Source organism: Colobus angolensis, unplaced genomic scaffold (genome assembly GCF_000951035.1).
Source record: "Colobus angolensis palliatus isolate OR3802 unplaced genomic scaffold, Cang.pa_1.0 Scaffold17, whole genome shotgun sequence".
Classification (NCBI taxonomy): domain Eukaryota; kingdom Metazoa; phylum Chordata; class Mammalia; order Primates; family Cercopithecidae; genus Colobus; species Colobus angolensis.
Window position 1 is genome coordinate 15441993 of NW_012114821.1, and position 12333 is coordinate 15454325.

General features: G+C 38.4%; 1 protein-coding gene across 5 annotated transcripts in view; it reads left to right on the forward strand.

The window, feature by feature from the left end:
- Window positions 1-12333, forward strand: part of FAM49B (family with sequence similarity 49, member B) — a 106305-nt gene that overhangs the window by 58606 nt on the left and 35366 nt on the right. For 3 of the 5 annotated variants that reach the window (XM_011938175.1, XM_011938176.1, XM_011938177.1), the window contains one exon: window positions 8664-8746. In XM_011938175.1, the coding sequence (XP_011793565.1) occupies window positions 8674-8746 (73 nt within the window). In that variant the 5' untranslated portion in view covers window positions 8664-8673. Of the gene's footprint in view, window positions 1-7682; window positions 7766-8663; window positions 8747-12333 lie in introns of all 5 variants that reach the window. The other 2 variants (XM_011938178.1, XM_011938179.1) reach the window with 2 other exon arrangements.

Consider the following 12333-nt stretch of genomic DNA (forward strand, 5'->3'; position numbering starts at 1 on the left):
GGTCTTCTGTGTCCTTCGCGCTGGGAGTTGGAGACTGGAGCTGTTCCTATTCGGCCATCTTGCTCCGCCCCCACGTCCCCCAACTCTTAACTCATTTCAGCATTAACTCAGAAGTCCACAGTCCAAAGTCTCACCTGAGGTGAGACAAGGCCCTTCCACCTATGAGTCTTTGAAATCAAAATGAAGTTAGTTACTTCCAAGATACAATGAGGGTATACAGGCATTGTTTAAATACTCCCCTTCCAAAAGGGAGGAATAGGCCAAAACAAAGGGGCTTTAAGCCTCATACACATCTGAAACCTAGCAGGGCAGTTGTTCAATCTTAAAGCTCCAGAATAATCTCCTTTGACTCCATGTGTCACATCCAGGCCACACTGATATAAGGGGTGGGCTCCTAAGGCCTTGTACAGCTCTGCCCCTCTTGCTCTGCAGGGCTCACCTCCCATGGCTGCTCTCAAGGGCTGGCATCATGTCTGTGGCTTTTCCAGGTGCATGGTTCAAGCTGTTGTTGGATCTACCATTCCGGGGTCTGGAGCATGGGTGGCCCCCTTCTCGCAACTACAGTAGGCAGTGCTTTGGTAAGGACTCCAACCCTACATTTCCCCAGTGCACTGCCCTAGAAGAGGTTCTCCGTGAGGGCTCTGCCCCTGCAGTGTACTTCTGCCTGAACATCCAGGCATGTCCATACATCCTCTGAAATCTAGGCAGAGACTCCCAAGCCTCAACACTTCTTGCTGTCTGCGCACCTGCAGGCCTAACAGCCATGGAAGCTGCCAGCAAGGCTTATGGCTTGTACCTGCCTCAACAGCAGCTTGAGACATAATGTAGGACCCTTTTAGCCGTGGCTGGAACTGGAGTGGCTGGGATGTAGGGAGCAGTGTCCCCAGGGCAGCCAGGCCCTGGGCCTGGCCTGTGAAACCATTCTACTCACCTAGACCTCTGAGTCTGTGATGGGAGGGGCTGCCACAAAGGTCTGAGATGCCTTCGAGGCATTTTTCCCCATTGTCTTTCATTTGTCACTGAATTTGGGTGGAGACACAAATTTGAATCATATTGACCTGGTAAGGGATTTGGATTTTATTCTGAGTGTGTTAGTGAGTCATTGCATGGCTTTGAGCAGAGAAAGGATGATTTATATGTTTAAAAGAGTGCTTTGCCTCTTATATGTGAAAGAGATTATAGGAGGAGGCTGGGGTGGAAACAGGGAGACCAGCAACCCTGGCAAGAAGTGAGGGTGGCAAGAAGTAGGGAGATGTGGCAGTTGGGGAGCTGAGACTTGCTGCCCTTTAAGCTAATGGTAAAAGTGTGTTGAGGAGGATGAAGGGAGTGTCATGGCCGATGCTCCTGACAGGCGAGGTAAGGGTAAGGTGTGAGGGCGGAGTATTGACATTGGAATTAGCAACATGGAAGTTACCTGATGGCCTTCCCATCCCACCAAAACCTGATGCAGTTTTGGTGGTGTGGGATGGGGATAAAAGCCACATTGCAGTGGGTTTAACAGAGAATGAAAGGAGAGAAATAAAAGAAGCTGAGTATTAGACTATTCCTTTTGAGGAATTTTGCTGCAAAGAGAAGCAAGGGAATAGGGTGGGAGCTCGTGAGGGAAATAGAATCAAGGTACATTTCTGTTTGTTTTAAGATGGAAGAAATAAATGTATGAATGCCAAACAGAAGGGTACTGAAAAGAAAAACAAGTAGGAAGGAAACTCAAGACAATATATTGTTCAGAATGTCAAATTTTGAAGAAAGTGTTTTCAGGAAGGCGTGGGTGATTAACTGGGTCAAGAGCTGCTAGTTCAGTAAGTTGAAGTGTGAGAATTGTCCTTTAGATTTAGCCAAATGCAAGTTTTGGCGACCTTGACAGGGACAGCTTTATTGTAGTGGGCAGAAAAGCCAAACTGCAATGAGTTGAAAGAATAGAAATTTGAAAAGTGGAAAGAAACAGCTACCAACAGTTCATTTGACAAGTCTTTCTATAAAGAGGACAAGAACGATGATGTTGTAGTAGAGGGAACATGAAGTCCTTGAGGAGACAAAGGCAAGTGGGAGTAGTGCCCCAGAGGAAAGGTTGTCCTTCAGGAAACAGGTACAGAGGATGGGCGTGTGGTTACTAAAGAAAGGGTGGTAGAAAAGGTAGATGCTTCTGTGTTTTGTGTGTGAAAAATACAGTGAGGTCATTTCCTGTAAGTGAGAATGGAGGATGGGTTGTTGGGGTTTTGTGGTTTTCTTCTTCTTCTTCTTCTTCTTCTTTTGAAGAGATCATGAGGAAGGTAAGAATTTTTTAAATGTGTGGAATAATCACCTGGGAAGTGGGAGAGGAGATTGAGTGAGGTAGCAAACTGAGGGTGCACTTCAGGTTGGTGGTAATATGTTAAAAGCAGCAGCTTTCAACAACAGGCAGTTTTGCCTCCCAGGGGACATTTGACAATGTCTGGAGGCGTTATTGGTTGTCACAGCTGAGAGCAGGGGTGATAAGAGGTATCTAGTGGGCAGAGGCCCAGAATATTGCTGAACAAACCTACAAGGCACTAGACAGTTCCTCAAAGAATAGTACAGTTCAAATGTTAGTATTGCTGAGTTTAAGAAACCCTGATTTAAAGTGAAGCTGGTCAGTGTGTTTGTTACTTTTCTTTCCTCCCCCTCCTTCTCACTGGCCACTCACAAATCTTTAATACGTTTATAAGCTGGATGTGAGGAAAACTGACACTAAACAATTAAGAGAAAATCAGATTGTGATAAATATGCTTAAGAAATAAATTGGGTGAAGCAGTAGGTAGAAGATTATTACTGGTAGAAGCTGCAGCTGGTGCAACTCCTTTGAAGAGGTTGACAGAGAAAAGCCTCTTCAAAGAGAAACCTTTTGAGATGAGCCCTGAAGGATAGAAAGAAGCCAGTCATGGGAAAATCTTTGGGACTAGCATTCTAGGAAGAGGAGACAAAATTAAAAAGTACCTTGAGGAGGAAAAAGTAAGTGAAGTAATAACATCTCTTAGGAAGTTTCTAGAAAGATAGAGGAAATATTATAGTAATGGTAGGGTATAGTTGTTTCTATTGGCTATTCTTCTGTAAGGAAACTTCTTTTCAAATGTTTTATGGGAAAATGGTCTAATGTATTTAAGTGCCTTTTGTTAGCTTAAAAATGCATTCCACAGACTTCCGGCCAGGAAGGGCGTGTTCCTTTCCAGATAAATTGTCAACGTGGAAACAAATGTCTAATGTAAGGGCTCATAGTAAAAAAAAATTCCACCAGAAATAGGACAACTCTTGAGGTAAACCGTGTCTGGTTTCTGTGTATTAAATTTGTGTTAAATTTATTTTTAGCTATTTAATAAGTATAATATTTAGTTTAAATCCAAAGATTACAATAGAAAATAATTTGAAAGAGGATTCTTTAGCTTTTCCCTTCTAAATTCAGATAGTAAGACTTAGTTTATTATTCTAAATGATAATATTTGTTATCTCTAAAATATATTAATAGTGTTTTGGGTTAGTTTTTATATAGTCTGCTTTAAAATCTTAAATCCGCCTGGGCATGGTGGCTCACATCTGTAATCCCAGCACTTTGGGAGGCCGAGGCGGGTGGATCACCTGAGGTTGGGAGTTCAAGACCAACCTGACCAACACAGAGAAACCCTGTCTCTACTAAAAATACAAAATTAGCCGGGTGTGGTGGTGCATGCCTGTAATCCCAGTTATTCGAGAGGCTGAGGCAGGAGAATCACTTGAACCTGGGAGGCAGAGATTGCAGTGAGCCAAGATCGTACCATTGCACTCCAGTCTGGGCAACAAGAGTGAAACCCCGTCTCAAAAAAAGTCTTAAATCCTTTGGTATCTTTCTTATCAAATGTATTTATTCATCCAAAACTTAGAAATCTTACTAATCTCCTTTAGATGGCAGAAATCCAACTCAACAGCTAAAAGGGATATTGGTTTAAAAAAACTAGGGTATCTTAAAACCAGAGGAAAATCAAGCAACTGGACTGAAAGAAATGACAGCTGGAACTCGGGAATGAATGGAAATTAATGACTCCAGGACACTTTCTGAGACCTTGCACTGTAATATTGGTTCATTCTCTTGTGACAGACTGCCATCCTCCGTGGCAGGAAGTATGACTGCCACATCCGCCCATGCCTCACATTCCATAAGTTCTGCTGCTGGGAATAGAGCCCATAGTTAGGTTGCTCTGACAGCTGCAACAGTAATAGTAAATAAACTGCCAGGTATGGAGCTAAATGTGGTGCTTATATTAACCCATTTAATGATTTTAGGAACCCTCTGAGGTGAATATTATTAATATGCAGCTTTTAAACATGAGAAGACTGAGGAATGGAGAAGTTAAAAAACACTTGACTAAAGTCACAAAGCTTGGAAGTGGCAGAGCTGGGTTTCAGACCCAGGCAATCTGGTCCCACCTAAGCTGATGATTAACTACTGTCATATTAGTTGAAAACAGTCACAGTGAGAGGACAGCAGGGTTGGTTTGTTTGTTTGTTTGATTTTTGGCCAGGTTAAAATATAGCAAGATAGGGTTATGGTTTTAATTTTTTGTTTATTCTTATAAAGGATAGGAGAACCGATAATGTTATAATGGGACTGTTTTTAGAGCTTTGCAAATTGCATGAGTTTTTGTTCAAAGAGACATTGTGATATGTGCTGCCTGTGTAGCATCCATACTGTGTGCTATGTGGTAGAGCGAAGTTTTGCACTGGACAACAGTTGTTGTAGTGATTCTCAGTCGGGTGATTTTGCCCCTAGGAGACATTTGGCAGTATCTAGAGACATTTTTGATTGTCACAACTTGTATAGAGGGTAGCTACTGGTATCTAGTGGATTGAAATGCAAGATGCTGCTGTATTTCCTGCAGTGTGAGACAGACTCCAATAATAAAAGAACTCCTCAGCCCAAAATGTTAATAGTGCTGAGACTGAGAAACACTGTGTTAGATAAACTGAACCATTTCCTTTTTTTTTTTTTTTTTTTTTTTTGAGAGGGAGTCTAGCTCTGTTGCCTAGGCTGGAGTGTGCAGTGGTGTGATCTTGCCTCCATGCAACCACCACCTCCTTTAGTAGAGACGGGGTTTCACTGTGTTGGCCAGGCTGGTCTCAAACTCCTGACCTCATGATCTGCCCGCCTTGGTCTCCCAAAGTACTGAGATTACAAGCATGAGCCACCGTGCCCAGCCAGCTGAGCCATTTTCAAACTAAGTGTCTGTGTATGGGATAAATAGGCAAGAAAGTCTCAATCCTTACGAGAGTAAACAGGTCAGGACGAAGTCTGATGTAGTGGTCATATTCCCAAGTATGAGGAGGGGAGGATCACATTAGCCTTGGGTGCCTGGAAAGAAGAACCATATACAGAGGAAGAAGTTTACAGAAGGAGCTGTAGGAAAATGGAGCAGACATACCTGGCTAGTTCCAAAATTTTTCCCAAGGTTGGACTGTGTGCATACAGGTAAAAAGGTAAGGAAGCCTAATCTCCCTCTTCTCCATGCATACCTGATGATGGTTTCCTGTTAATAGAACTAATTTTAGGACAACATTTCAGCAATATTCTTGACAAATATGGGCCTTGTTCTGATTTATAACATTGGAATGTGTTGATAAGGACTCAGGTTTATTTTAAAAGAAACAGAGCCATTATTACTTTTAAAAGGTTATTTTGTGATATTTAGGTTTCAATTACAGCAACAGCCAATATTTATTAAATGTTTTCTGTGTGCCAGACACTAAGCTGAGTCAGTGCTTAATCTCATTTAACACTCATAATAGCAATTTAAGATAGTTACTAAGATTACCTGTGTTTTACCAATCAAGAAATGAGTCCCCAGAAAGATTAACTACCATCCTTAAGGTCAAACAGCTAGAGAGCTAGAGTCCAATTTCTGGTTTGATTCCATAGATTAAACTCCTAAAACCAAATGGTGTGCTGCCTTTTTCTTACTAAAAGTAAATATAGTCCTTTCTCATGATATATTTTTCATCTGTAGTTGCAGTATTGATATCACTAGGTAATTTTTTTGTGTATTTGGTCTCAGTTCTCGTTAGTGAGAAAATATATATGTTTGGAAACAGTCATTCCATATATGTTGGAAAGCTTTTAAAAATTAAAGCTGTAAAATATGCTACTTCCAAATGGTTTCTTCCAACATCTATTGAATAACTTTAGTAACCAGTTTGAGGTCATTATTTGGGTGTGATGATTTAGGAAAAATGTTTATCCTTGCCTTTAATATAAAAGCTTGGTATTAGTAAATGTGTTACGATGTATAAGTTAATTAAGATGAAATATTAAATATTTCCCTCTTAGCTTAATGTCACCTAATCCATTTGTGTAAAGTATTGTACAAAATCAGACCATTGAAATTCTGTGTGATAGAAAAATTAAGATAAAAAGAAGATAGATCTCCACCTCCCCCATTGGGGGAATATTGTTTCAAAAGGGAAGAACCATTCAGTACTTACCATATGTGAATAAATTAGATTACTTGTTAACATTTTATAAGAAATTTTTGTTTCCGTACATCAGACTTTGACCTCTAAAGCAAGTAACTGTTACACACTCATATTTATTTCCTCATGGGAAGCTTACAGTTAGAAACATATGCTGATGTTGGAGAGTAGGTGGAAGAGGGGGATGCCACAGGTGACAGGAAGTATAACTTTTTTCAAGCTTCTTATAATGAGAGTGAGTGGCAAGCTGTCTTTTTTTCTTAATAAAAATATTGTTTTATGTTTTGCTTTATTTACATTTGCCAGCAACGGGATCTTTGGAGAAAAACACATAGCAATTGGCGGAAAAGTACAGCAGTTGGAGGGAGGAGGATGTGGGTAGCCGTGATACCATAGTTTGCCTCCCCTTTTGTTACTCTGCCTTCCAGGTTTGAACCTGGTTTCCTGGATGTTTCTGACCCCATTTCCCACTTTCATCCTCACTATATTATGGAGATCTTGGGCAACATTTATGCCAATGCCGTATTTTCACTTTTTTTCCTCTGCAAACCTACTAAGTTGTGATAATTGCTGGCTCCCTGTTGTGCTTGTTTGCTATGTTAACTTTTAAGTTCCATACATGGTATAGTTGTATATAGTTGATTATTCAGTCGAAGAGTTAAATAATAAAAGTTTGATTAATCTTAGGAGATAGAAGATACCAAAAATATTTTATGTGTGGTAAAGTTTTTTTAGATGGGTCATTAATTGATAACTTTCTTTAGGCTTTAATGGTTAAATGTGGTTTGAATACTTTCTTCTTTGTATTCCCAATAGGATTTGACTCTGCAAGAAGGAAAATATCACTATTGTTTAAAAAAATGGTTTCTATATTTACTTATTTGAGAAATCTAGTTTTGCTGTTAATTTAAATCGAGAAATATATGCCTCAAAAATTTTAAAGGAGTAACACTAACATAGATAGTAATGAAATGTAAATATTGCAAGTTATATGTCAAAATCTAATCTTTTTTCCCATCTTGCTTTATGTAACTTTTTTGATATGTGGAAAAGAGGGACAGGAGCTATAAACTCAGAGCCAAATGTGCTTTTGTTGTTCCAAATTCTCAGTGCCAAAAGCATATAAACCTGCACCTGTTGATAATTATGAGCAAGCCAGCCTTTGCCAAATCCCAGGCCTCTGCTTAAAATTTTTTACTGGAACTAAATGATGTTGCCATTTTTATTTTTAGGTTTGCTGGCATGGGTAATCTCATTAAGGTGCTAACCAGGGACATAGACCACAATGCAGCACATTTTTTCTTGGACTTTGAAAGTAAGTCTCTTTAGCCCTTCACAGCTGGTGCATAATGCTAAAGGTGAAAGATGAATTATACTCACCACAGTGAAGGCCAGCCAGAATATCTGTTAATTAAACATGGGAATCAAACAAAGGTTGCATGATTTTTTCTTAATTGTAGGCAAGCATCACCATCATATGTATAATTTAGTTTTTCATTTGCTAAAATCATGTTGAGTCTGTAGTCAGTACTGTCCTTTCATTAGTCCATGAAGCAAGTAGCCTTATGATGAACATTCTAATAGTATGCTTTAGTGACTGTGTCAAACAATGTTCGCTTATAATCCTACAATAATTTTATTTTAAAAATCAGAATTGTGCTGCATATCTTGAATCAGTACTCTCCGTAACCTCCACAGATTATTAACAATCCAAATTTGGTTAGAAATATATGCTTTATTTAATTGCATACGGGAAGAAAGTTTTATACTGTTGAGATGCAAAGGTGAGCCGTGGCCAAATGTATTAATATTTGGCTTTGAAATAAATTGTTGTTTCAGTGCTATACTAACAATACTACATGTAAATAATTCTTCATCAGAAATTTCTTTTTCAGAATATTAGCACTATTGGAATACTTAAAGAATTTTTCATTATAAGGCCATTAATGAAACTTGTCTTGGGAGAATTTTGAGAAGAATTAGAGCCTCAGTTGTGCCATTGTGTGCAGGAAAACCACATTTCACCTCTAGGTCCTACATATCAACACCTTGAGAAACCGATTTGCTGTCTGCCAGAGCACAGTCTGGGTAACCTGAAGAATGAATTCATGGCCTAATGAACATTTTCCCTGTTACTATTTTTCTTTAAGTAAACTTCAGATGTTCTTTTTTATAAAGGGATATTTTCTCTTTTCTCATTCTTGTCTTGACAGGTACCTTAACATGGGGAATCTTCTTAAAGTTTTGACATGCACAGACCTTGAGCAGGGGCCAAATTTTTTCCTTGATTTTGAAAGTGAGAAGATGATTTTATATCTATTTCTCTTTGCCTGCAGTAGACTGCGTTTGTCTTGCACTAAATGAATGTTTCCACTTTGCCATCTTTTTAACTGCTTTGCATGACTGAGCTATGAATTGTTTGAGTAAATTTCTGGTGCCTTCTAGAACTGGAAGTCCTGTTTTATAGATTAAATTTTGATGATAAAATATCTTTGAGTTTTTATAAGAGATTTTATATCTCTTAGTTGGAGATTATTTTGTAATTTGAGATCTATTCTCTAATGAAAACATTTTTATGAAAAATGTTGGAAAGGAGAAGTACTACCTCAAGATTTATTAATAGAAGCAGTATTTGGGGAAAACTTATATTGCAGTCAAGAAAAATCGACCAGGTTTCAGTTATTCTAGGGTACATATTTAAGTATTTCAAATATCAGTCTGTTCATGAAGGCCATTCAGAGCTCAGTAATTTGGGCATAATATTAAAAGGTAAGTGTGAACCTAAATTATTTAATCTTTGCAGATAATTTGAAAAGTTAAAAAAATGGAATGTATTTATTTCAGGAATTTATTTTTTCTGATTCTAAATAAAAGGAAAAATAATGGGTTCACAGACCTTTAAGTAATTTGCCTTCTGTTTGTTTTATGTTGCATGACCTATTGTAATATGGTCTAAGAGTGGCAGGTAAGTGTCATTGACCTCGGTGCATGTTGCAAAGCTTTTGCTTTTTTTGGCTGTTGATACCGCTTTAGCTTGTCTGGTTGTCAAATTGAGAAGAATTATTAAATTGGTGTTTTAGTGTGAATGATGCTATTTTAACTGATCAATAGAAAATTGTTAGGAAAGGGTGAAGAGGTATTCCTTAGGTTTTAAATCATGTGATCCCTTATATTTTTATTTGAGGTTAAAGTGTTTGAACGTGTTTTTATATACTTAAAATTTAAGACGTTTTCTGACTTTAAAAACAAAACAAATAAATCATTTAAAATAAACCCCCAGAAAATCACTGCCTTTTCCTCCAACTTCAATTTAGTTTTTATGATTTAATGTAGTAATTCATTCTATTTTATGAATCATTTTAAACCATGGCAGTTCTTATGAACACATCAATTTATAGCTATCTTCATTTTGTAGAATAATTTGTGGTCTCTGGTTATTTTCTACTTTTATTCCATTTCTATAAAGAATCTGTTACAGTTTGGGTACTGTGTACAGGCTAGTAAAGAGTAGTAATATCAGTATCAGGTCCATATGAAATTGGGTTTCGGGGAAATCGGGTTTTTAGGGGAAATACTATTAAATATTAGATGAATATTAGTTTTCTTGACCCTTCTCAACAATTTACCAGTGCTATGTTAAGTGCATGTTTAGCATGACTTTTAATCAGCTTGAGGATGTTGAGCAGACTGCTGACTTGAAGATACTCTTTCAGATGGGGCAACTTACATTAGAGCTGTATTTTAGTTTATTTGCATCTGTTTCAAACTTGGTCTTGTGTCTTTTTCTGCCGTTCTGTCTCCCTTTTCCTCTTTGTCTCAAATTCCTTACATTTACAGAATCTTGACTTTGATACAGTCAAGATCTTGTTCAAGACTTGGCACTTGATCTTTTTGTAAACCTAGCGTTATATTATGGTCAAGTGGGAAGCATGAATTTAAATGTAGTATTTAAAAGATTACTTGGTCTTAGCTTTCCAATCTGTGGGAGTGTTTGGATCATTTTATACACACATACACACACATACTTTTTTTTTTTTTTTTGATACGAGGTCTTACCCTGTCACCCAGGCTGGAGTGCAGTGGCGCGATCTTAGCTCACTGCAACCTCTACCTACCTGGCTCAAGGGATCCTCCCACCTCAGCCTCCAGAGTAGCTGGGACTACAGGCACATGCCACCAAGCCCAGCTAATTTTTCATATTTTTGGTAGAGATGGGGTTTCACCGTGTTGCCCAGGCTGGTCTCAAACTCCTGAGCTCAAGTGATCCACCCACCTTGGCCTTCCAAAGTGCTGGGATTACAGATATGAGCTACTGCACCCGGTACATTATTATAATTAAATAATAGTGACAGGAAAAGGTAAAAACTGCAAACAACAGTAATAACCAGTAATGCAGAAGTACATAAAAATGTTAACTGTAAAGGCAGATATTGTTGCCTATATCAGCCGATGTAGATCTTTTGGTTTTATACTTACTGGTATACTATAAATGAAATTTAGTGGCGACATACTGTATACCAAAGTAGAGTTTACCCATTGTTATTTCTTATTTAGATTTTTAGATACATTTTCTTTTGATTCTAACATTGGCATTATCTTAATTTAATCTCCAGTCCATTTCTATATTTTTCTTCTTTTTGGAAATACGCATTTGTAAAAGCTTACCGTATCATTAAGCTACTATAGTGACCTTGGCCCATCAGATGGGTGCTGTCTTAAACTGTTGTATACTACTTTATACCAGACTCAAAATTGCCAACATAGTTAATCTGCTAGTTCTCAATAACTTAAAATAAAGCCACATTATTTTTGATAGAGTAATTAGTACTACATTGTTTATTTCTAGGTGCACTTTAATATTCATGTCACCAGAGCAATGTAGTTTTTCTATTAATCTGATTGGTTAAGTCTATCCCAATATGTCTCTGCAGTTGGGTAACTATAGAAATAATTCATGCAGATTACCTGGCTATTTGTATCATAATTATATTCAAATGACATATTGTAGTGCATTTGAAATGTAATTTAATGGAATCTTGTAGTTTACAAAGTTAAGATTGTCTTTAAAGTAAATCATTATTCCCTTAACTTACTACTCCTCTCACAACCCCCATAACTGTTTTTCACTTCAGTTCAACATACATTTATGCCTTGCCTCCTGTATACCAGCCAGTAGGTGCTGGGGATGCAAAATAGAACTAAGATACAACCCATACGTGCTGGGAGCTCTCAATCTAGTAGGAGAGGATAGAAACAAAAGCTCATAATTTTGTTTTGTTTTGTTTTTAAGACAGGGTCAGTCTCTGTCGCCCAGGCTAGAGTGCAGTGGCATGATCGCCGCTCACTGCAGCTTTGACCTCCCAGGCTCAAGTGACCCTCTCACATCAGTCCCCAAAAGTAACTGGAATTACAGATGCCCACCTGCCAGAAAACTCATAGTTTTACTTATTTATTTTCAACGTGTAGCTTATGAAGATACTAACTTTAAATGGCAGTGAGTAGAATGAGAATCATCATGGAAGACCCTTTTTTTTTTTTTGAGACGGAGTCTTACTCTTGTCACCCAGGCTGGAGTGCAATGGCATGATCTTGGCTCACTGCATCCTCCACCTTCTGGGTTCAAGCGATTCTCCTGCCTCAGCCTCCTGAGTAGCTGGGATTACAGGCATGCAGCACCACACCCAGCTAATTTTTTGTATTTTTAGTAGAGATGGGGTTTCACCATGTTGGCTAGGCTGATCTCAAACTCCTGACCTCAGGTGATCCACCCGCCTTGGCCTCCCAAAGTGCTGGGATTACAGGTGTGGGCCACCGCACCTGGCCCATCATGGAAGACTTTCTGATGGTGATGTTTGAATTGGTGTTTGGAGAGTGAATTAGAAT